Raw genomic sequence first — 26999 nt, forward strand, 5'->3', positions numbered from 1 at the left:
TTATTTATTTTTGGCATTAAAATATTTCAAGTTTGAGATCTCAACTATTTTGTACACTTTGACTATTCTGAAATTAATTTAAAATTTTAGTAGTAGATAAAATAAAGAACTTTCAATTAGAACAACAGAATTATCAATAAATATAAAAGAAAAATTAGATACAAAAAATGAAAAATTATGGCCTTGCTTTTTTATGACCAGAAAAAGGTTTCTATAAAGTATTTAATGGCGAATTATACCTGTCTTTATTTTTGTTCCATGGTATTCAATCCAAGAGTTTCCTAGACAAGAATTCTCAAATTATGAGACTTATGTATTTCTCTGCAATCCTTCTATCCCTCCAGTTAACTCTATTCTAATAACTATTTTTTTTTCATTTGGATCACAATTTTTTAAAATTTATTTTATTATTTCTTACATACATCACAATAGAGGAGTGCATTACATTCATAATTTTTTTGCATTGCAATTCTTAATACCTTTATACCACAATTTATCAAATCTCTGTTTGTATAATAACTAGTTTTTAAAAAAAATTATTTAATGTACCATATTAAAAATACTTCCTGAAACAAAGTGAAGTTGAATTATGCCCACAAAAGGGAACAATTTTAATTTAATTGTATCAGTGTCACTGAGAATAGGAATTTAATAAGAGACCAATACACTGACATCATAAGTCTAAGCTTATAATGTGGTAAAACCATGGTTTCCTTAATGTCACAAATCTGCCTTTTTTCATTTATATTTTTTAAAACTGTATTCCTTCATAAGACTTATAAATTCACTGCTTCTTTAATAATCACTCATGTCTTGATAAGTAAAAATACAGAAAACTATCCAAAAGAAAGTCTTTAAATAATACTTCCTCCTTTCAAAACAAAAGGATAAAAGGATGTAGATTTCTAGTATATATGACTGAATTTGATTTAGTCATATTAATTTTTATACCCTTGGTAGATCATTATACTCCATATTAGTATTTATTACTTTGCCAAAAAGATGGAACCTAATAGAAAATCGAAACATTTCTATAGAATACCCCATATCTCATTCCTAATTATTAGGGCTACACAGCTGAGGAAACCAATATCTTCAATCAAAAACATATTCATTGTCTGGCTAAAAAATCCATTTCTTGAGTAATAAAGTAACTAAGTCCCATGAAACATCATGACTCCACTCTGCAGAAAAGGGGTTACTCTCTATAGTCTTTGACAAAGGAACCGTACACATGAAAGTATATTCCTCCTAAAGCATTTTTTTCCCACAAAATTACCAATGTACAAATAGGATGAAAATTCACTCATCTGTATTACAAATGAACAAGCAACAACAAAGAGTCAAGAAAATTCGAAATTGTCATCACCTATTAGACATATGAGATTTATGATATTTATCAGAATCTCATGAAAGAAAATATCACCTTGGCCTAATAGTCCTCCTTCCAAGATGTTTTAGTGGTCCTACTGAGATTACCCCCAAAGCTAAGCCCTCCCTTTACTCCAAATGCCATAAAAACTAACAAAAGTCTGGCAGATGTTGGTAACTGTACTATATTTATTACTTTCTTAGTAAAAGGAGAGGTGGTAGAAAAGAAAAATGCCATCGAACTAATGCCACTTATAAACACTTTGGTATTCAAAAACGTTAAAGAAAAAGGAACTATAAGCCTGAGCTGTTATGGCTTACCAAAAGGACATACAACAGCATCCTTGAAGTCACATAACCTTGAAGTCACATAATGTGTTCTACTACATTTCATCATACAGAAGTCTTTATTACAAAATAAAACAGATAGTTAAAACTTTGCTTCATTCTACCTAATTAAAACTATTGTTTTCAAAATAACACTCATGGAACTACAATAATAGAGATGTAAAAGGAAAAATGGAGCAGTGTAAATTCGATAACTGGAAGAATTGAGAGAGAAATAGAGAGAGAGAATACAGAATGAATTAAAAATATAACAGTAATGTTGAACAACTCTTCTGCATTTAAAAATTACTTTCTAATTTTTAATTATATTTGTAGATAACTCAAAGGTTTTCATGAGAAAGCAGATAGTCATTGTTCTTCTAGTCAAAAGGAAACCTGTACTTATTCAAAACTATGTCATCACAATATGCCTATATTATATTAACTTTTGGAAACAATAAATACAAAAGGTGAATCTCATAAAAAAAGTGATATTCTTGTTTACTCATAGCATATCAGGGAAAGAGAAGATTTACATAATATTGAATGTTATGTATGATCTACAGAACAAGAATAAAATTCTGAGTTAAACATAAGGTTACTTTTGAGACACGTATTCATTAGTTAAAATTTAAATAAAAATATCATAAGGTTCTTTTATTAAATATGGTTTGAAATTATCAACTTTTTCACTGATAAAGTTTCTTCTACCACTACTTTCATTATCATTCAAAAAAAAAAAAAAGGTTAAAAACAGCTGGTAGCTGTGAATGCCAAAGACAAAGACATTCACCTCCTGAAGACTACTGTTAATATACTGTGTTGTGATGATGACACTAAGTCTTTAATCAGCAAAAAGTGGATACTAAACTGAGTCTCCTGCAGGGGAGACACTTAGTTCAGGTATTCAAGATTCACACAAACTAAGATAAAGCAAATATAAAATCATAATGAAAGATAACCTAAGGCACAGCCCAACATAAGTAAACTGAAACACTCAACCAACAAAACTATCAGACATAAACTGTGTGTGAAATACTAAAAAAAGATATACTCTGTTACAATCAGGTCCCAGCAAAAACAAAACATTTGAAGACATAATAACCTGAGTTATTCTTTAGTCAGTTCTGGGAAGAACTGACTAAAGAATAGATTCAAGAAGCATTCCATACCCTAAATAAGAATTTGAAACATAATATACTAAGTAAAACTTTATAATACATAAAGAGAAGCATTTAAAAGTAACCAGTGAGAAAATTGACATATCTCAATTAACTTGAAAGTGGACTTTCCAGCAGCAAATGCAAATCATCTTAGAATTCAGACCTTCAAACTTATTAATTAAGCAAATATAAATTTAGGATGAAGGTTTGTTGCAGTGAAAAATCACAAAACACACTGTATCCTATAGTGGAAGATGGTTAACCTGGATTGTTCCTACAAGCAAAAATATTTTCCAAGATGAGATACAGATACAGTTGTTCCTTACTATCTGTGAAGATTTGGGTGTAGGACCGTACACAGACACCAAAAACTTTCAGATGTTTCAGTCTTTCATACAAACTGGTACAAAAAGCATTTGCATATAAACTATTCACATCCTCCATGTACTTTAAATCACCTCTAGATTATTTATATTACTTAATACAATGTAAATGCTATGTAAATAGTTGTTATATACTCTATTATCTGGCAATAGTGATAAGTCTGTATATGTTCAGTACAGATGCAAATTTTTTTTTTCTAATTTCAATCCATGGTTGGTTGAATCTGCAGATGTGGAACTCAAGGATAAGAAGGGCTTGCTGCATTTTCAGATACACAGAAACTAAGTGTGTTAACCATGAATAAATCTTCACAGAAGAAATTTCTAAGAATATATGTCAAGAAGAAGAAAAATAATCCCCAAAGAATGATTTGAGATACAAGGAGGAATGGAAAACAACTAAAATGATAAATGTGTATATAAATCTGAGCAAACATTGTCTGAATAAAATAATAAAGACTAATTTGTGATTTGATAAAAGAATAGAAGAAATACAGACCACAAAATCATGCAACTGGAAAGAAGACGAATGGCATTAGGGACATCAAAGATTCTTTTTTTTAATTACTGTTCAGTAAGCAAGATGAAGATATTCATTAACTTGACTTTTTAAGAAACAAAATTTCAGGGAATTTCAATCAAAGTATAGAAATGCAAGCTCATGCAAATCTTTTTTTTTTTTTTAAGAACAAAAACCAAAAACCAAAAATACCTCAATATCAATGCCCTCCTCACTGGATGGGGAAAGGAGTAAACTTGATGTACATGATGTGGCACAGCATGTCCTTAGGAAAGTAGATATATCAAATAAGAAGTATTCGAATAAATGATTTTCAAAATTGAAAACTATTTTTTATATTGAAAAGTATGGAAAGCAGAATACTACCTTAAAATACAAAACAAAACAAAAAAAACATGCAATGAAAAAACTATGGCAACCACTACAAAAAATTTAAAATAATTAAGTGTAATAGGTATGCCAATAGATGACTGTGGAATAATGTAAGATGTTCAACTAAAAGTAGAGAGAGGAAAAAAGAATGTTTTTCCCTGAAAAACAGAAACCATGAAAAGTCACATAAGAAGAAACAAATCATCTCATTAGGCCTGTCTCTATTGAATAAATTGAATCAATACTTAATAACCTTACAAATTAGAAAGCACAAGGACCAGATGGATTAACTGGTAAATAACTACAAACATTTAGGAAGAAATTATACTAATTCTCCACATCTCTTGTAGAAAATAAAAGCAGAGGAAATACTTACTAACTCATTCTGTGAGGCCAGCATTACCCTAATAAAAAAACAAATAAAGACATTACAAGAAAGAAAAACTACAGACCATCATCTGTCATGAAAATACATGTTCAAACCCTCTATTGAATACTAGCAGATCAAATAAAACTATATGTGAAATGAATTATACAATGACCAATTGGGATTTATTCCAGATATACAAAGGCTGGTTGGTTCAACATTTAAAAGTCAACAGATGTATATGAACAGGCAAAAGAAGAAAATCATGTGATCATATCAACAGATGCAGAAAAGAACTCCAATACTCATGTATGTTAAGTGTTAACTCAACAACCAAGGAATAGAGGGGAATTCCCCCAACTTGGTAAAGAACATGCATCACCCCGCCAAAAAAAAAATTCCTATAGTAAACATCACAAACAATGGTGAGAAACAAGATTCTTTCCAACTAAATTGGGAACAAGGCTAGGATATCCCTCCTTACCACTTCAATTCAACATCATACAGGAAGTCCATATAATTAAGTCAGTCAAGGAAAGGAAACAAAAAGTATACAGATAGGGAGGAAGAAATAAAACTGTCTTTGTTAATAGATGACATGACTGTGAAAATAGAAAACCATTCAAATCAACCAAAATACTACTGCAGTTAAATGGTGACACCAGTTTGCATGGTATAAGATTAATGTAAAAATGGCAATTACTTTCCAATAAAAAACAAGAATTTAAAATTAAAACAGCATAAAAATGGAATTTTCACTTAAAAATACCATTTATATTAGCACCAACACATGGAATAGTCAGATATAAATCTAAAAAATACATAGAAGATCTATAGGAAGAAAACTAAAAAATTCTGATGATAAAAACAAGATTTAAATGAATAGACTGTGTGTTTAGGGAGTGGAAGAATCAATACTATCAAGGTATAAGCTCTTCCCAACTTGATATATAGATCCAACAGAATTCCAATTAATAGATCACCAAGTTATTTTGTCTTTAGGCAAAGAAATGCCTAAGTTTATATGAGAAGCATACAGAAAAAAACCAGAATAGCCAAGTTAATAATGAAAAAAAAAACAAAGTTGGAGGTCTGACACTACTCAACTTCAAGATTCATTATAAAGCTCCAGTAATCAAAACAACGTAGTGGAATAAGAATATATAGAATAGAAAGGAGCACATAGAAATAGATCCATACAAATACAATCCAATGATCTTTGACAAAGAAGCAAAGACAAATCAATGAAGAAAGGAAAGGTCCAATAACTGGATCATGTAAAAAAAGTTGACTAAGACAAAGTCCTTATGTTTTCCACAAAAATCAACTAAAAATGGATCACACACCCAAATAGAAAACACAAAACTATATAACTCTTTGAAGATAATATATTCAAAAAATCTAAAATTTGATGATACATTTTTAGATGGAACAATAAAAGTACAATTATAAAAATTAAGAAGTTTGATTTCATTAAAACTAACTCATAATAATCAGGTTGGGGGAGCAGAAGTTCACTGGATTACACAAAGGAGAATGAAGAGAAGGGAGGGGAGATGGGGAATAAGAAAGGCAGTGGAATGAATCGGACATGATTTTCCTATGTCCTTACACGAATACACCACCAGTGTACAACCACAAAAATGGGAAGTTATACTCCATGTATGTATGTTAAAATACATTCTATTGTCATGTATAACAAATTTTTTTTTTAAAGTAAAACCTTCTGCCAAGTGAAAGACACTAAAAAGAATGAAAAGTCACAGACTTAGAGAAAATCTCTGCAACATATATATCTGATAAAGGACTATTATCCAAAATATATGAAGAATTCTTAAAACTCAACAGTAGTAAGAAATCAGATCACCCAATTAAATCATGGGCAAAAGATCCAAATAAAAATCTCACTGAAGATATGCAGATGAAACTATCGTATTTCACCAGGGGAATGCACATTGAAACAATGAAATACCAGTACACACCTATGAGTATGACCAAAATTCAAAGTCCTGATAGGAATTGTCCATTCTTTGTTAGAGCACTTAGGAATTGTGTAGCCACTTAGGAAGACAGTTGGCAGATTCGTATATTCTCACTATATGATTCAGCAATTGTACTACTTGGTATTTACCTAAATGAGTTCAAACTTATGTTCACACAAAATCTGCACATGAAAGTTTGCAACAGCTTTTTTCATTAGTGCCAAAATATGGAAGCACAAGCAAGATGTCATTCAGTAGTAGTGGTGACAAAATCAGTGAATAGATGAACTGATATAGCTTATACTACGGTATATTATTCAGCAATAAAAATAAATTACTTGAAGAGCCAAGAAGACCTGGAAGAATCTTAAGTGCACAACATAAAGTGAAAGACCCCAATCTGAAAAGGCTACAAACTGTATGATTTGAACTATATGACACTCATGAAAAGGCAAAATTATAGAAACAATAAAAATATCAGCTGGTACCAGGTGATCACAGGACAAATGAAGGGAAAAATAAGTGTAACACAGAGAATTTTTATGGCAGTCAAAATATACTCTTTTGATTCTATAACTGTAGATACATATCATTATACATTTGTCAAGCCCACAGATTATAGAACATCAAAGAATGAACCCCAATGTTAACTAAAGACTCTGGGTGAAAATAATGTATTAATATTAGTTCATAAATTGAAAAAATGTACTGCACAATGCCATGTATTAATAATACAGTAAATTGTGTTTAGGGAAAAGACAGTATATGGAAACTCTCTACAATTTCCACTTTATTTTTCTTTAAATCTGAATTTGTTCTAAAACTTAAAATCTAGTAATTTATAGGTAGGGGGAAAATAGGCAATACAAAATTGAGGGAGGTGATTATCAACTGGGGGAAGAGAGTAGATAAGACAAAAAACATATAGGCAGATGCAAGTACACTAGTAATGTTCTAATTTTTATGCTGGTTAGTGTATTCACAAATGTTAGTTTTATTATTATGTCTTATAACTTGTATATCTGATACTTTTTGACTATTGACTCAAATACAAAAACAAAAAATTCTATATTGAACACATGTGTAGATCTTCTCCATTAAGTTGTAATTGATAAAGAGGAAAAAATGTTTTCCTTATAATAAGGCAGATATAAATACTTGTTAATTTCCTGTGAATGTGTACTACAGGTAGGCAGCATAATATAGTGGAAAGAATATGGCTTTGTGTTTATAACTCTACCTTACTTTTGATTCAGTTTTTAGTAATTTTTTGAATTGAAACAACCTCATTTAATTAATTTCTGGTTTTACAAATGGAAATGACATCCACATTAATTCATATTTCATGAGGAATAAATAAGAATAAGGTACATATAAAATATATCCTGATACATTAAATACATGAGATTTAAAAAAAAAACTTTTTCTTATATATCGAAGATTTTAAGAGTGAGAATGGCAAAGAGTTTAAAGGCATGAACTAGAGTCAGAAAACCTAGATTCAAACCTCAGCTCTGACTCTTATTGGTTACATGATTGCTATATACCCGTTTCTTCATTTATGAAATGGAGATGATAAAGTGAAACACTTTTACAGGGTTGTAAGAAATAAGTTAACTCAGGTTAAGTGTCTATAACAATAAAGAATCAAAAGAAGTAATTATTTTTATCATCTTTATTATTCTTATCTCAAGTTGAGGTCAGTTTTTTCCTACAATTGTACATGTGAGAGAATTCTTACACAGATGTAAATAAATCACCAGGAGCTTTTCTCCTATGTTTTCATACTTGAAAGAAAATTTTTAAAAATCTGTCTTTTTTAGATATGAGGGTATAAAACAAACAAAAATCTGGTGACAAAATCAGTGAATTATTAATAGCGACAATAAAAAATGTTGATATCTAATAATTTATGAACTGAATCTGATTAGCCTAAATCCTATTATAAGTGAATTTATAACTTGCAAGAAAACATAAATTATTGACAGACACCAAAAAGGTAGGGTGTAGGAGAGGAGTATACAAAATATATGAACAGCTTCAAGTAAATGAATAATTGAAGATTAAAGTTTAAGTTGTTCATCGGAATAAACTTAATTTCTATGAGACTTAAATTAGTTAATTTATAAAGTGAAAATAATCTGTCACACAAGGTTACTGTAAAGGGTCAACTGTTATACTATAGATCAGCATTTAAAAAACTGTCAAGGTTAAAAGAGATATATGGCGACTTTATTACCAGCTCTATTTGGCAGTTTATCTCTAAAGTCTATAAATACTACTACTAATCTGTTTAGTGAAATATGTGAATAATCCTAAAAAGCTACAAAAAACAGTCCCAGAATAATAAATTTCATTTGTTTTAAAGTATGGCTACTCCTCCAGAAGAAACAATTTCTATTATCAGTTTTAATACAGAAGAGCCCTTGTCTTCTGCAAAATCTTATATAAGGAATCTCAATCTATAAACAAATGAAAGAATTACTACCCCTTTTTAACCCAATTTTTCTTACATCTTTCCCCTGCCCTACAGCTCCATAGGAAATCCACTTTATAAAGCAAGAAAATACATCTAGAAAAGTAAGAGTGGAGCTTGTCTTCTAGTCTTAACACTATATAATTTTAGAGTGACTTCTAGGCATCCTGAGAAAGGAAAAAATTTGTGCTAGGGTCAAGCTGTCTCTGTACTCCAGGACACCTCAGTTCAGTAACCATTCCATGCTCTAGTTTTGTTATCTTTAAAATGGGAAGTAATATTACTGTACTTTCAAAGTTACTGTAAAAGTTAAATGAAATGAAAAGTTGTGTTGCAACTGTACATAATGAATCACAATGCATTCTGCTGTCATATATACCTAATTAAAATAAATAAATTAAAAAATATATAGGAAAAATATATATAATATCCATATAAATCAGTTTGGTCCATAATTTACTATATGTATAGAAAGAGCGAGCTGATGAGCATAATTGCTCAGAAAAATGGTAAAACACCTGATAAAATTACATAGTAGCTTCCTATAAAATGAACAGGAACTGGTGAGTATAAGTTTACGATATACATTACACTGAACTTTAAAATTAAAATATCCACGATTTATTTCAGGTGCCTAAAACCTTCTGGATTGATATATAACATAAATTTGAAATTATAACTAAAAAATAACACTAATTGAGATCATTTTGTTATTTTTGAAATATAAAACATTTAAGAGAGGAGAGATGCTTTTGGGGCATTTTTCAAAGTCATCTCCGGTCTTAAGTATGTATCTGCCCTTATTTAACCAATAATTATAGCAAAAAAAAAATCATAATTAACAAATAATACACATTTACACTAAACAGTAACTAGAAAAAATAATAAGTAGAATTCTTAAAATAGTACAGTTAACATATTTTCCTTTACTAGAATATTTTTTAAAGTTTTGTATTAGGTAGTATTGCCTAAAAACTTTTGAATACCTTTAAAAAAGCATTTTCTCAGATTACTTAAACAAACATTATAACAGAATCTAGTCTGCAATCTACTCAATACAAATTATTTTATTCTGTCCTACTCTTATTTTTAAGCAAGAAAAATATATGAATATTTCCCTTCAAAGTTGAATTTAAATAAAAACATTAAGGTAGCAATTAAGATTGGATATCTTTCTTCTTTTTAGTGAGAATAGTAGAATCAAAACACCTTTAAACACAAAATTACAGTCCCTTACTAATTTTCTTTTTTGAAATATTTACAATCAACAAAGTTATTTTCTGTAATCATATAATTTTGAATTCTATAAATATTCTGTTAATACTTTCAGAAACTGCATAATTTTGGATCATGTCATCAGAAAAAGACTAGTATATATAGATTGAAATAACTGACTAAGATTTACCAGAGTATATTTATGATTAACTGGTTGATGTCTTCTCACTTTTTTCCCATACCAGAGTCGAGACATTTCCTTCCCAGTGAAAATTAAAGTTACATCAAATCACGTAAGAACTGTTTTCAAAAGCATTCTTCCTCTGTCAAAGATAAATTTCCAGCACCAGAGCCTTACTACAGTGACAAAATAGTATGCTAGAGACAAAGATTTGATTGACAAGACAGAGAGCTAATCACTAAGTAGTATCCATTGCAAAGATAGTCCTGAGTGGAGACTGTAAAGCTGGGGAGGGAAAAGAAGGTTTCCCATACTAAAGTTTGGTTGCACTGTACCCAAATGTACAGAGAAAGGGCTCAAAACTTTAAAGATACAGAGCATATATTTCCAAACACCAGTACACTAAATAAATATACTACAAGTTTCTTTGTCACAATAATGTATTAAGCACAATTTCCAGATTCCCTCCCAAATTTTATAAATGATTTCTATTAACATTCTTTTATTTGCTCATACAGTAATAAAATCCTGTTCTTTATAGCTATGAATTGTATAAAAGTTCATCTTTTATGTGATTTTTAAAAAATAAGATGTCCATATTAAACTACACTTCCTAATATCTTACTTATTGAAAAGGTATTTATATATAATATGCTTACATATACTATACTTCAATAAGCAGTAGTATTCTGCATATAATTGAACTTTTAAAAGATTAAATTAGAAATATATTTAAACTATACATTGACAAACATCATAGAACTCAATTTTAACTACAATATCAACACTTTAATTGTATATCTGAATATATTTTTCCATTTTAAGGTAAACCTGTTCCTCCCCTGTAATCTTGTCATTTTTTACACAAGCATCATGTCTTCAAATGCACATCACTTTTTGAACACCCACAATAATGCCCACACTTCAGTCTAGCATACATGGGACATAGCATACTCTACAGTGAATACTCTCCCTTCCCACATACTAGCCATCCCCTCATTCCTGTCAATCAGCCCTACCATAAGCATTGTAAGACTCCCCCCACATCGGTACACCATCAACTTCACACAGGCCTTAGAACGTCCTCAAACTTACAGTGCATACTGGTCACACACCATCTTCTTATCACGAATTCTCCCTATACAACCATCAGCAATATTATAAAATTGGGGGAGGGCATTTTTAAAACCTGTCATAACTTCCAGCCAGATTTTTCTAAAATGAAAAATACTGAATGTGTTCCAAAAAGTATGATATTCAAAATAAAACAAAGAAAAAGCCATCAGGTATAGCATATTCTGTTGGTTATCTATTCAACATCCATATCTGAAAAAATGAATCTCTATATAGCGAATGTAGACACAAAGGCTTCCTTCATTTTTTTGACAAAATCAATTCTATGTGGATTTTCTGGCGAGGCTGAGAAGAGATCAGGAGAATTTATTATTTGTTGTTTATTTGCTATATGACTTAATTTTAATTTTGCTATTATTGTACTTTAATAACAATAAAATATTGGTTTATTAAAATGAACACCAGAATAATTCCTACCTGGACATTTAGTAAATAAAATACTAAGCATATTATTGAAGCCCTTTGATATAATGCTTCCTAAAAGCTGAAGTAGTACCTCTTTTGAGGTATTCTCTGAGAAACCCAAGAACTATGGCAATACCTAATAGCAGCTCTGCAAGCAAATCTGAGAACATAAGACAACAACCACACAAGGGTTAAAAAAATCCAATAATTATATAATATGATGGATTTTATGGCTTATATTAATTTTAAATATTTGGCATTTATAAAATTAAGAGAGAATACTAGAAATTAAAATAAAACTGTGCAGATTATATAAATGATTTTAAAAACTAGCTAACCAGAAGGCAGATTCTAAAATCTTTAGAATAATGGCATACAGGTTCAAGAAATAAGCAGTACATATTTATATTTATACTTAATCACTTGAGCTTTGACTGAGAAAACAATGTCAAACACCAAAAATAGTGCAAGTTGTCTCAGAAACTAAAGTGTGAATGGAACATTGTTTTATCAATACTTTGGCAAAGGTGAGAGGTAGGAAATATATCAAAACAACTTCCTTTTAATATTGTGGGTTTTTTTTTTTTTTTTTTTTTTTTTGGTATGGGACAATGAACTTTCAGCCACATCCCCATGCCTTTTTTCATATTTTATTTAGAGACAGGGTCTTGCTAAATTGCTTAAGGGCCTTGCTAAGTTGCTGAGGCTGGCTTTGAGCTCACCATCCTCCTGCCTCAGTCTCCTGAGCTACTGGGATCATTGGAGTACATCACCATGCCCAGCTCATACCAATCATTTTAAAAATGAAAAACACTACTATGTTATGTAACCTACTGAAGTTAATAAATAGACTAATTTTTTAAAAATTAATCAAAAAGCTTAAGCCAAAGAAATGAATTTCTAAATAAATCAATTAAAGCTGATTCAAAAAAGCCAGGTTATTAGCTATTTTTATTTATCATACTAGGAGGATTTGATGTTTTAATTAATAAGTTTGGAATATGGGAAAACTGAACTAAAATTAATTTTATAACAAATAATTTTGCAAGACATTTTTTTTGGTCCAGATCTTAATTCCCAAAAGAATAAAGTCACCCAAAGGATGCGAACAAGCAATTTTAGCTTAAAAAGCTCTATCTTTGAGGTCTCACGCAGCAAGATGGGTATACCCCAAACATGTGACAGTATGAAATCCAAGACTCTCAGAGAATTCAAGAACAGAGCCTCTTGAACGTGATGGTGACATATATAGCTCAGGGATACAGTAATGTGCCATAGTACCTCCGGATATATCTTACTGTAGCATCATTTTTACTTCATAAGCAAGCCTTTGAATCAAAATATCAGAAGTCTGTTGTTTCCAAAGTTAAGTGCTCCAACCTAATTGAGGGAAAGGTCTCAAAGCTTACTGGTTTGTAAAAATTACTGTCCACCACTTCACCATCCAAGTTAGAAACTATTTCATATCCCAGTTGTCACTACATCCTAATTAGCTAGGTAATATATTTTTCTAATTTATTTTATCCTGTTCTACTTTATCTTTAACTGTTACTTAGTATAAGTGTAGATTTTTCATAACTTGTGTTTGATTTTAAAGTTCCCTCCTGCTCCTTAGCCATCTCCTCAACCCCCAGCAGTCTGATGACTATTAAGCTCATTTTCCTCTTTTGAACTTGATGTAAATGGAATTACATAGTATATATGCTTTTGTGCCTAGTCTCTTTTATTTGAATGCCTAAGAGATTCATCTAATGTTGTTGCCTGTTTCTGATCTTTCTTTTTTAGCTCTATATTACTGGAAATTTTATTAATATTCACAAATTTATCCTCATTCTCCTGCAGATGGGCATTCAAGTCATTTCCATTTTGGATATGAATAAAGCTGGTATGACAATTAATAATGTTGGTTTAAGCTTTAAAAGATTCCAATATAAATGCTCAATAACTGTCACTTCTTTCCTTCCATTAAATTGAAGTTACAGTGGAAATGGATGCTGTATATATCACACAGAACGAAAGTAGACACATTCACAATCAAGTTCACCTTTTAAACAAGACATGCCATGTATACTGCTAATCACTATACATGTTATGTTCATGCATAATAAATTCATATAACATAAACAACCACAAACATTAACCAAATGATTAACAAAAACTGATTTCTTTGATAATCACATTTTAGCATCTGCTCTATATTTTCTAATACATCAAGAATAGATTAATTCAGGCAATAAGAAAAACTGTATTGTCAATCTATCAACCATACAACTCAAGGCATGTGAAATGAGATCATTTAATCTCAACAGATTGATCTAAATGGAGTTCAATAAAGCATATCAATATTTATTTGGCCAATTAAATAAGTTCATTAACTTTGAGCACATAAAAATTATAACTTTATTACATTAGCACAAGCTAACATTCCCTAACATTACTATTGTTAAACTCATGTCAATATAATGCTTAGGTCTGAAAGAACTGCTATTTGCCTCCACATGTTCAATAAGTATTACACCTCCCTCCATGCAGGAGATGAAATTAAAATGAATCAAATATGCAATAAAAGTTTTAATAAAATTAATAGAACAGCAGTTAATATTATTTCCATCTTTGCCACAGTGTTACTCCTTCTGAAAATAAAGATTCTAAAATACACTAAATAAAAGTCATCTAGAAGCTGCTGGGTTGTTCTTCTAGTATTTTAAATCAAAAGCAGAGTAACAAATGGTATTAAAACTACTGCCAGATTCATTCTGGACCTTTAAAAAATAACTCCTTTGTACAAAGATAACTTGTATTTAATACTACCATAAAATTATAAATTCATACAAAGTAAAAAAAAAATAAATGAAATCTTCATATTTTTCTTCTTACCTCCCATTCTCTGGCTGCTGCTTGATTAGTAGAATCCTCATTTGTTTCAGACTCTTCAATCTTTTTTACTACTATAAACCCAGGTTCTCTAGTATATTCACCAGTATCTTCTGCATATATTTCTGGACTCCACTGAATGAAGAAGGCATATAAGTGGTCCGTCCTATTAGAACAAGGGAGTATTACTATAACTAGTATTCTGTGCTGTTAACTACATTTACAAAATCATATGTGAGATATCTTGGTAAAATTATTGACAAAATGTACACAAAATATAATGCACTTTATATAAAAAGCCCATTGGAAAAACATTAACTTAAAAACAATTTATTTGGCTATACTCTGTTGTTTTGAAAAACCATATTCAGAATTTCTTTGGCATGCTTTGACTAGTTCAAATGTGATATATAGCTAATATTTTTCATCTTTAAAGATATTAGTGATGGGAAAGAAAATTGTATCTGTAACTTTGTCCTAATTCACACAATGATCTAATGATTAAATATAAGTAAACAATTTATTAGCTTCCTATTTTGAAACCTGGACATTGTACAGAAGTTTTCCAATTTAACAGAAATTAATTTCCTTAACTTTTAAATGATACCAGTAACACATACTTAATTATTGACTCAGGGATAGATGATCTAGTCTTTAAAATCTCTGGTTCCTCTTTCCAATGTTTTATTACCTATAGTAAAGCAGGCTGTTGAATTTCTTAAGAAATACATTTAAAGGCCAAACACATATTTTAAATATCTGTACTTTATTGGCTTCAATTAGCATGAATAACTGAAAACTGATTATAAAACCTTCTGTTCATATATAACAATAACAACAACTATGGAAATTATAGATTCAATCTAATAATTTTTTTAAAAAAAACCTGTAATTCCTTATGTGACAGCTAACATAAAGTGTACTGTTTTATCTTTCAGATAATTTGTCCCTACCAAAAGCAATATAAATTAAGTCATGTTTAAAAATAAAGCTTAGAATCCTAGTAAAATTACTTTTAAATGAACATTAGCCAACATGAAAGGACATTATTAAAACAAACTTCCATGTAAAAATGAAAATATAACCAAGAGTAAACAGAAAAACTAAATTTAGTTAAAATTTTCATTGGAGTCATTTCAATATGACTGACGAATTTGATTATCTGGCTCTATCCCTTTTAATTATTTATGAACTATACAAACATACCATAAACTTTATTTACTGTAACCACATTTTGTTGAAGGCATACTCATTGTCTGATAGGTTAAGGGAAATAGGAAGAACTTTATCATTATAACCCCCCAAAGCAGTAGTACTCAAAGCAACACAGAAATCTTTTCTAAGAGGTATATGGACACTTAAGATTGTTCTAAGGGAATCAATTTCTCTATAATTTCTGTATTTCTCTCATCTCATACTAATCTCCCTAAGAATTATACAATAATGATGGTGTGCAGATTTACTCCTTCTCTACTTTTGCTAAAAATACCTTTACTAATTTGTAAAAGAAAGGTGTATCATCTTCCATTCAGATTTTTACAATGGTATATTCCTTAAAGTATAACTACTTCCAGGCTGCCCAAGATTGGTATTGAAACATGGAGAATTATAAAACTGGGTAATAATTTCTTTTGTAAAATTCAGTTGTTTCTAATCCATTGATTTCCACAAAACTGAAGGAGTTTTCAATGGAGTTGCTTACTGTTGATCACTAAAACCGATTCTGATGAAAGATAATGAAGTTTTGGAACATAATAAAACAACTTGAAAGAACTGAATGACATTATAAATAAAAGTATTTGAGTGTTAGTGACTTTTATATAAACAAAGCCTCTCAGTATTTAGAAAGAAAATAAAAAAGGGAAAAAGTGATGCTGAATCCTTCCTCATCCTTTCAATGAACAACCTGATTACTGCTATTGTTGTGACTTTTTTCAGCCACCATGTATCAAACCAAGGCAGGCTGATTTATAAGCTTCCAAGTGGGTAAAATCTTAGGCTTTTTATTATTTTGACAACAGTAATGGAAAGTTATGAAATAAATGGAATTTCAGTATACATATATGCAGATATGTAAGTGCCTATGTATGTGTAGTCTGTTGCAAAGAATAATAAAAGATAAAAATACCTTATATAAAATTCTGTGAGGAGGCATAATGGAAAATAGAAATACAAAGCTAAAAATGTAATGATGCAATTTTTAACTATTAAAGGAGAATATAGGCTGGGCGTGATGGTACACACCTGTAATCCCAGCAGCTCGGGAGGGAGGTTGAGGCAGGAAGATTACAAGTTCAAAGCCAGCCTCAACAAAATTGAGGTGCTAAGCAACTCAGTGAGACCTTACCTTTAAGTAAATACAAAATAGGGCTGGGGATATGACTCAGTGGTCTAGTGACCCTGAGTTCAATCCTAATACCCATTAAAAAAAAAAATTAAAAAAGAGAACATATGGGTTTTTAAGTGGATTATGGCAGATGGCAAATCGTTAGGCTGTTTAGTTTGTTTAGTTTCTATTGGATATATAGTATTTAAAAGATCAACTTAGTAATTTAACTTAAAATATCAATATTTATAATTTATTAACAATAGACATTTTTAATTGATTAAACTTATAATGAAGAAATTTACTGTGCTCTAATGTACACAAAAACAGCTTGAAAATACTACATCCTTTTAGTAGCTAATTTAGTGTCATATATATAGAATGCATTCAATATTTTTGAGGCAATTGAAATAAAGAGATTATAATTCTAGATTATTACCTGCCTTCAGGTAAAGGCCATATCATTTAATATTTCTTTTAAATACTTTTTTTAGTTGTAGTTGGACATAATACCTTTATTTTTATTTGTTTTTATTTTTATGTGGTGCTGAGGATTGAACCCAGCACTCCGCATGTGCTAGGCGAGCACTCTACAGCTGAGTCACAACCTCAGCCCCTCATTTAATATTTTGATGAACCTTCATATCTAAGATATCTTAAAGAACATTTTTTTTGCCACTAAAACTGGATACATAGTCACATTTTTTTTAACAATAAACTCCAAAGATATAATTAAAAATGGGATAAAGTTAAGTGTACAAAGCAGGAGTTAAATGATTTTAAATAGATTTAATGTACAATTTTAATTAGAAACTACTTTTTACAGTACTTTGTCACTGGTATGCAGGTATACAAAATAAATTTAATTCATGGAATCTTAATGTTTTCAAGGTTTTGTTTTTATGTTATTCTACTTTACCTTTCTTGTGGCACTGCAAACCAATATTCATGTTTCTTATCTCTTTGTGCATACTGTTGCATTGTAGCACTTGCTTGGGATACAAATGTTTTCCTCATTGGTTTTCCAACTCTGAGACACAAAAACTTATGTAATCTATTTCTTCTCTTTTCCTTTAAAAGTGCAGAACCTAGAAGTGAGAGCCAAACAGTATTTATACAATCCTCATGCATCACATAATTTAGATTAAGTAATCTTACCTTTCAACTTCAGACTAATTACAGAATAAAAACTAATTTTACTGCTACTCAGATGAATTATCTTAAGTAACCTGTATTTTTCTCCCAACAAAGTTGAAGTCACAAACACAGCAAGACCAAAAGAGAGAGCCAAGTTAATAAAGTGAAATTATATTTATGGAAAAATGCAAAGTTTCAGGAAATTCTTAATTAAATTTTTGTTTAGACATACTATGCAAAAGTAATTACATATACATTTATAATTTTCTGCATATTCTCTATCAGTCTTTAGAATGGCATCTAAGTAAGTTTGCAGGATTTTGTAAGGCTTACTTTAATATAGTAATTATAGACAAAAGTTGAGTAAGTTTCTGAATTTTTACATACACACAAAGTGTGATAAACCTAGATTCATTCATTTATTTGGACAGTTAATTAAGCCTGAATAATCTTTAACTCTCCCTACCAAAGATACAGATATGAAGTATATTGAGTGTTTGATAATATAGTTGAGTTCATGAAATCCAGACATTAATTAGCTTGCAAAGGCAGCATATTATGAAAGGAAGTGTGCTTACAGAGATCTGGGTACCTTTTGGCATTTTTTCTGTGTAAAACTATACAAAGTACATGGCTTTTCTTCTGTGTAATACTGTGGGAAGTATATAATCTATTTTAGCCTCAGTATTTACATCTGGTCAAAAGGAGGAACTATAAGCATTCTTCTCATAGCTGTATTTCTCAGCTTTATATTTATTATATAGTTTTATTACAAAGTCATAAAGTTCAGAAAGTTTTAATATTTCCCTGTTGTAGAGTATCAGGTTACTTAAAAAATACTTAAAATTAATTTCATGATATAAAAAAAGAAACCAAATAGCAATCTATAGACTATATGAATATAGACTCTATGAATACCTACCAATTTTTCTCCTTTTAGTATCTATCTGGTTATAAAAGGATCTCACCTAACCCCCACAACAATCCCAATAACAGATTATTGTTATTCAACAGAATCCATAATTTTATCTTTTTCAAAGGCTTCAAAATATAAGCAAAAATCAGATGTAAAAGTCTTCAAATAAAGATATTCACATAAGAATGATTTATACCAAAGAAAGTAAATGTCTTAATAATATAAATTGCTAATAACAACCGAGAGTCTTAACAATATGAAAATGGTTGAATAAATCATATGGCTATTAAAACCATGTTTTCAAAGAATTATAACATAGAAATAATTCATGACAAAAGTGTTAAGTGGAAAAAAAGCAGGATAAAATATTATATATAGTGTAAACCTGATTTCAGATAAAGAAATCTATAAGTATACTACATGTAAATATCAAAGTTATGCGCACACACACACACACACACATACACACACACACACATGCATATAAACACATAGATCCTCTAACAACAAATATTCCAAATGTTAATAATGACTGCCTCTGGGTGATAAATCCCAAGTAATTTTTATAAATTGTCTAATAGCCTCCTATATTTTTCATATATTCCTTAATAAATATTACTTCTAAATAAAAATATTATAGAGGAAATAGTCCTTGATTTTAGTTAATCTTTTATAAAAACATGCTTCAACTAAATGTATTTTTTAATATTCTAATAAATATAATCCTTAGGTCTTTAGGGTATGTCAATTGGATGATGCAAGGACTATTTAGTATTTTAAAAATTAAAACAAATCATTATGCATTGCTAATGGGAATGTAAAATGGTGCAGCCACTATGAAAAATAGATGGTTTCATAAAGAATTAAACATGGAGTTATCATATGATCCAGTAATTTCATATGTGCTCTAAAAGACCAAAAGGAGACTCAAACAGATATCTGTATACCAATGTTCACAAAAGTATTATTCACAATAGCAAAAAGAAAGATATAACAAAGTGAATAAACAGAATGTGACAAACATACAACTGAATATTAATTACTAAGCTTTAAAAAGGTAGAGAGTTCTAACTATGCTATAACATACATGAACCTTAAAGGCATTATGTTAAGTAAAATGATCCACACCAACACACACACACACACAAAAACAAACAAACAAACAAACAAACAAAAAAACTCCATGATTTCACTTAAATGAAGTACATAAAGTAGTCAAAAAAAGAAGAAAGTAGAATAATGGTAGCCAACAGCTATGAGAAAGGGAAAATGGCCATTTACTATTAGTATGTAGTTTCAGTATGGGAAGATGAAATGTTCTGGAGATGGATGTTGGTGATGGATGTCACAGTACCTAATATCACTAGAATGCAGACTAAAAAATGGTTAAAATAGTAAATCTTAAGTATATTTTACCACAATTAAAAAAACAGTTAAAATGGTAAATTTATTTCATGTATATTTTAGTACAATTTTTAGTTCATATGTAAATTGGGATCAGTATTTCAATGGAATTACTTAATTCTAGACATGTTTGCTGTTATATGAGCCCATTTAACCCATAATGCAGTAAGTATAAGCACAGTATATTAGAAGGAGACTGTTTTATAATTTTCATAAATAATATTACCAAAAACAGAACTAAAAGAGAATATGATATTTTAATTTATCCTGTTTTTTTAAAGGAAAACATATAATAGGATGATGATGAAACTTCTGGATATTTGGAAGTATTCTAGGAATAGATTTTTATATCCAATTGTACTTTCTAAAAGAAAGATGAAATTACAACTTCGGTAAGTATAAATTTCAATTAAAATATATGTGCAATGATAAAGGCATATTAAGAACTAAGAGACACAATGGAATAAACAAGTTATTACAAAATTCTGTGCATTTCCAAGAAACAAACTGCTATTTAAGAAAGAATGCATTCAGTCAAGAATATTAAAAATTGACACAAAAGATTCTCATTTTGTGAACCTGTATCTTTGGGATACGAAAGACAGCAGGTATCAAAGACTTGTCCCCAGAGTAACTTCAAACAAGGGCTACTTGATTATCTTTCAGACTGGTCTAAGATACAGCAGTGTTTGAGTCAGTTAGAAGAGACAACACGCAATAAAATGAACTAACTTCATAAGCTCCTTGACGCTTACCTTCTACATGCCCATCAGCAGATATAATTTTATGTTTGATTTCTTTCTGTGACACTTGCTGAATATTTTCCCTTTGCTCTTTAGTTTGTTGCATGGTATGAGTTTTCCAGAGTTTACGTAACTCTTCTACCTCTGTCTCCGAGTCCCGATTTTGTTCCTTTCCTTGTTTGCCTTTGTCAACAGTTTGCTTTTGTTTAAATTCTGTCGTTTCTCCATAAGGCATATTTTCTTTTCCACTCTCTTCTTGGTGCAATGAATCCTCATGACGAAAACCATCTTGGATTACATGACCTTTTATACTTGTGCTTTGTTCTTTAGGGGCTGATAATTCTTGAAGGTTATCTGTAACTGTATCTCCTCCCTTAGTGGACATTTCCAGATTATTTAAATCAGATGCATGAGATAAAGCCCCAACTTCATTTGTAGAATGTTCAGTATTGGATTTTGAATGATCAAGAGTACTAGTAGACTCTGATTTGGCCATTGAACATTCTACTTCAATCTGATTGACAGTTTGCACAGATTCTGATGATGCACCAGATGACTTATCTTGTCGTAGCTGATCTGAAGAGATAAGCTCCTCTCGTATTGGAGAGAGTTCTGATTCTGTGAACACATCTTCAGAAAGAGACTCCTCAGTACTCCTAGGAGCAGTGCTGGCACTATCATTACCTGCATCACGGATTCTTGAGTCCATTTCCTCAGTATTAATTCCTGTTATTTTCTTTGAATGGCAGAAGTCCTTTCCTGATAACTGATCTAGTTCTCTGTCGTTAAACAAAGTTAAATATTATTAGACTTTAAAAATTGTCTTTTATATTCCACCAACTGAATAATTAATATCACTGAAGAGGTTTTTCAAAGAAGATAAAGTATATGTCTCAATAGAATATAAAAATTTTGATTTATTCACAAGGAGAAAGTAATCACATTCAATTTTCCAGTAACTGCTTAAGATTTGGAAAACAACAATATAAGATTTCCTTGAAAGGAATCAAAGAAAGTTTGATAACATAATTCTGGCTGAAGCTAGAATTTTAAACAAATATTTACTCATTGATGGAATATAGAAAATAGCTTAAAGAAAATTTCAATTAAAATGTTGTATCTTTTAATAAAATGAATACATCCGATTTGTTATATACACACACAGCATTCATTTACATTCAAATAGAGGTTGAATTAAAATATAAGGTTTAAATAGAAGGCTTAAAAACAATCTCAACAGACTGAGGCAAAACTATTTTCAGGAAATCTTTAAGCTAATAATCCTAAATAAAAGTTGTAAGAGAACTTATTCAGGTAAAGAATTTAGACATTGGAATGAATGATTCATAATTGGGTTCAGCTTTACTTCTTTATTGCCATTTGTCTGGACAAACACTCATGTTCAAAGGCCATAGTTTAAGTTCTGGAAAAAAGTAAGTACACATCTTTTTTCATGAAATGTAAATCAGCAATTTACAGTGATGGTTAAAAGTATCTCGTGGCAAACAGAAACTACATGAATTCTTACTGGATACAGTATTAATATTTATACATATACAATTAGAGGACAACCTAAAAACACTATAAATGGAAAGAATGGAAAGTAACATAAAAATAGTTACTTCTCTGTATGGAAAAGTTGTACATCTTTTTATCTCATTCTCTTTCTTGCATTTATCAAATTATCTGTAATAAATCTGCATAATTTTTATAACTAGACTAAGTAAAAATTTTAAAATATTATTCAGTTGAAGTTCAATTTATATCTCTGCCTCTAATGTACTGGATTCATCTTTTAATTAACACAAGCATCTAACTTGTGTTATTTAATATACAATAGTGTCATCTACTGGTATTTCATTTAAACTGCATCTATGAGTTCTTGGAATTGGACACTAATTTTGAGAAATCTTACCTGTACAATAGAATTATAAGACCCTTAGGGTAAGAGATAAAAATAAGAGCCTAATAGGAAACATATTTAGGTAAATGCTAAACTCTTCAGAGTTAATATGTTTAAAGACTAAACATTTATGCCAATGAAGCTGCTACTGTTTCAATATAGTTCCAGACAGTAGCTCTGAAATCAACTTTCTAGAAAGTATAAAAAGACAAATCAAAATTTTCAACGCATTTTTGCTACATATGGCATTATTCTGCAAATAATTTCATGCTTTGTTTATCTAATTTGGTGTCAAATATTCTTTTTTATTAATCTATATGGCAAGATTTAAAGATATTTCTTTCTGGAGGAATTTTTGTTTTAAAGTATGGATTTAGTGCATAGTCTTTCCACATGATACTCTAAATGACAAAACAGTGAACTGAAAGGAAAAAAGAGAACATCCTAGTAGAATAGACATATTGTTCAGAATAAGATAACCCCAAAATATCATAAAACAAATAGAAAAGTAGGACAACAAAAAAAATCTCACCAATGATTGTATATTCCCAAATATAACCTTCCTCTTTCTCTCTGAATCTTATTCTTTAGGTTTTCTCCTGTCTCATCCCGCCACCCACCCTCAATAATACTTAATTGCTGAATGTGACTCTGAATAATGATCTACAAACATAACCAACAGAAGAAGATGATGACACATTCTAATTATCTGTGTCTATAAAGATTAATTTATCACGCCAAAATAATACGTATGGTTTGGAAGGTATACTGGTGAATTTTCCAAGAGATTTTTATTCTATTACACATATCCTAACAACTCATCTATTCTTAATCAGAGACAAAAACAATTGCTCCTTTCTCCTTTATAAATTTTCTGCCCAAGAGCCAATTTTGAAAGAGCCATCATCATACCTATGAGTTCATAAAGGGATGGAAATATCAGTATTAGTCAAAGTGAAGCCAGTTTTTAAACTGTTGCCAAAGTAAAACACGGAAGGATAGGGAGGTTCTTTTCTACTACATATTAGTTTTCTTTCTTTCCATTTTTCATTGTCTGTAGACCTATATTTTATCATTTTCTCCTTTTATTTCTCATTCCTCTTTTTCTCTCTGGTCACTAATTTAGTCAGCTTTCAAAGTCTATGACACATCCCCATGTTATTGAAACATATGAATCCCCTGAACAGTGTATTACAAGGTTAACGCTTCCTAATAATACAACTTTCAAGTTTTCTCCTTCACATTCTGTACTTTTGTGAAGAGTGCAAAAGTAAAAAATCAATAAGTTAAAAAATAAAACTATTCTGGTTATAGCAGTGTCAAGTATTTATTTTTGTGGCCTGTCCCACATCCTGCACCTCACTCACTCTTTAGGCCTTTTGAGGAAAATTTAAAAACTATCTCTGACAATGATTACTCACAGAGGTAAGTCAAAATTCTAGATACTCTATCTAAATTAAAAAAAGAAAACTGATAAACATTGAATTAATCAGTACTATAGGTTACTTCTCAAATATCTGGTTCTTGACCAAAGATACAAACATAAACCTAACATAATTGCTAACTACTTTTGGTTGTATTAAGAATAATAGTTTTAATACTGCACATATTTTTGTTTCATTATTAATAAAGTGAAAAGTATGTATAAAAACTATTAAATATTTTTAAGAACATTAGAACAGAATTCACTATCTAGATGTAAACAAATTGCAAAGGAGCAAAAATTTCACTCTTACATGGGTAAGGATTCCTTTATTTTGCTATCCAAAATTTCTTTGTACATTGCAGCTGACATCACCTCTTCCATTGGACACATGATGCCATATTCCTCACAGCCATTCTCTTGAACCAATGGGTCATTTTTATGTGGATCAAACATTATATTATTTGGAGTAACTAGCAGCACACCACTGACTGTGCCCTAAGATGAAAAAAGAAAATAATATTTAATCTTCAAAGTTTAAAATTTCAAAAAGAATTCTAGCAAGGTTTACTAACGGTCTTATGATATTCAGCTATCATACACACAAACACACACACACACTAAATCATATATATGACTCAATAACTAGGACATTCTCATGAAAACGTTTCAAATGACAATCCATTTTCCCAGTGAATTCTGCCATTTAGGAGAGGTAGAATACAAAGAATATCATACTCCACCTAAAATAATCAAGCCAGGAATTAATTCTGCAAACTCAGCAAAATACTATATTATCATGTATCAGAAAAATAATTTCAGTAATTTAGAAGGGACTGTAAAGTACTGCAAAAGCACAAAGCTATGTTTAACCTTAATTTGCATCCTTCTTCCTGTGCTATTCCCTCACTGCAAGTACCAAATAGTTTAATGTATACAGTGCAGACGCTATCAAATCATGTGACAGTTTAATCCATTATAAAAGGAAAAGAGCAAAATTTCTTTACAATATCTTTTTTTTTTTAAATGACTGCTTTTCTCTTGATTCTGCTACTTCCAAGTTATGTAACTTTGGGAAGCAATGCCTTTGGGTCTAATTGTTTATTCACAAAATTAGACAGATTAGATGACCTCTAAAGTATACAACAATTATTTTTAATTTCACCATGAAAAGATATAAAATTTTAAACACATTTATATAAATACTGATACAAATCTGCTTTCTAGCCTATTTTTATAAACTAAATTTCACAGGCCGCTGATACAATTAATGTTAATTAATATTTATTGAATACTTCGTATGTATCACACTTTTATATACTTGTTGTTCATTTGATCTTCATAATCGTATCTCTGAGATGGTAGAATTGTTTCTGTTTTGTAGATGGGAAGCCTAAGACTGAGAAAAACAAGACATGTTGACCTAAACAAGCAGGATTAAAAATCCAGATAGTCTGAATTCTTTACTATATTCCTTTGGCATATGGGTTAAAAACTACAATTACTCTAAATCAAGTATGGAATATTCTTTAACTAGTATATTTTTTAACTCTTATTCCACTGTGTTCTATATATGCAAAAATGAAGAGCAAAAAGAATTCTAAAAATCCTACGGTTACTTCAAAGTTGTCTTCCTTTTCCTGAAGCTATTAAGGGAAAGAAAATCGTAAATCTTGCTTGATTTAGTATCATACCCTTCTTCCAAGTCCATATTCAGTTCTGTGAGTTACCTAGCTCAACTTTAAGAACACAAACAACTAAATTATGGAAAACACTGTCATTAAGAATGACCAATGCCAGATTAAAAAAAAATCTAATGCTGAAAATGGTCATCCAAAAACAAGTGGGAAAAAAGTGACTACATGTGTTACAGATAATTAAATATTTTCACTTAATATTATTTATAGTAAATGCATGTAATTGGAGAGAAGAGAATGTGCAGATACATTTTGGTGGATAAAGGGAATCAATCTGAAACTAAGCAGCACTTCTTTTGGTCCAGACCATGAAACAACTAAGTAATCAGTAACTATGTAAAATAGCAGCTTATTTAACTTTTGATTAATATTTTAATTAGATTAATATATATTAATTTGTATTTCCGGAGTACATGCTGACTCAAGTCAATGAAATAGTAAAGTATGTTGTAGGGTTAGGGTTAGGGTTAGGGTTGTATTGCAAGGTACATCCAAAAAACATATAATCAAGACTACGGTAAAATGTAAAAAACCTTAAAGGTTTCCAGTATCTCATATCTTCTCTTTCCGGTAGATTAAATTATTTCAGAAATTAAACCAAGCAATCATCCAGAAATTTTTTTAAAAAAGGAGCAAATTTCAGGTTCTCTCAAAAACTTTAGGTCACTCTTAATTTTATG

General features: G+C 30.0%; 1 protein-coding gene across 10 annotated transcripts in view; it reads right to left on the bottom strand.

The window, feature by feature from the left end:
* The window catches only part of Oxr1 (oxidation resistance 1), a 327871-nt gene that overhangs the window by 18978 nt on the left and 281894 nt on the right, over window positions 1–26999 (bottom strand). For 8 of the 10 annotated variants that reach the window (XR_011704670.1, XM_071602183.1, XM_071602182.1 and 5 more), the window contains 4 exons: window positions 24936–25120; window positions 21309–22075; window positions 18016–18184; window positions 14774–14936 (listed from right to left, as the gene is read on the bottom strand). Coding sequence is in view for 9 of the 10 variants with exons in the window: in XM_071602183.1 (XP_071458284.1) it covers window positions 14774–14936; window positions 18016–18184; window positions 21309–22075; window positions 24936–25120 (1284 nt within the window). In the remaining variant the exon portion in view is untranslated. Of the gene's footprint in view, window positions 1–10366; window positions 10521–14773; window positions 14937–18015; window positions 18185–21308; window positions 22076–24935; window positions 25121–26999 lie in introns of those variants that run through there. The other 2 variants (XM_071602188.1, XM_071602187.1) reach the window with 2 other exon arrangements.

This window comes from Marmota flaviventris, chromosome 15 (assembly GCF_047511675.1).
Source record: "Marmota flaviventris isolate mMarFla1 chromosome 15, mMarFla1.hap1, whole genome shotgun sequence".
In the NCBI taxonomy this organism is placed as follows: Eukaryota; Metazoa; Chordata; class Mammalia; order Rodentia; family Sciuridae; genus Marmota; species Marmota flaviventris.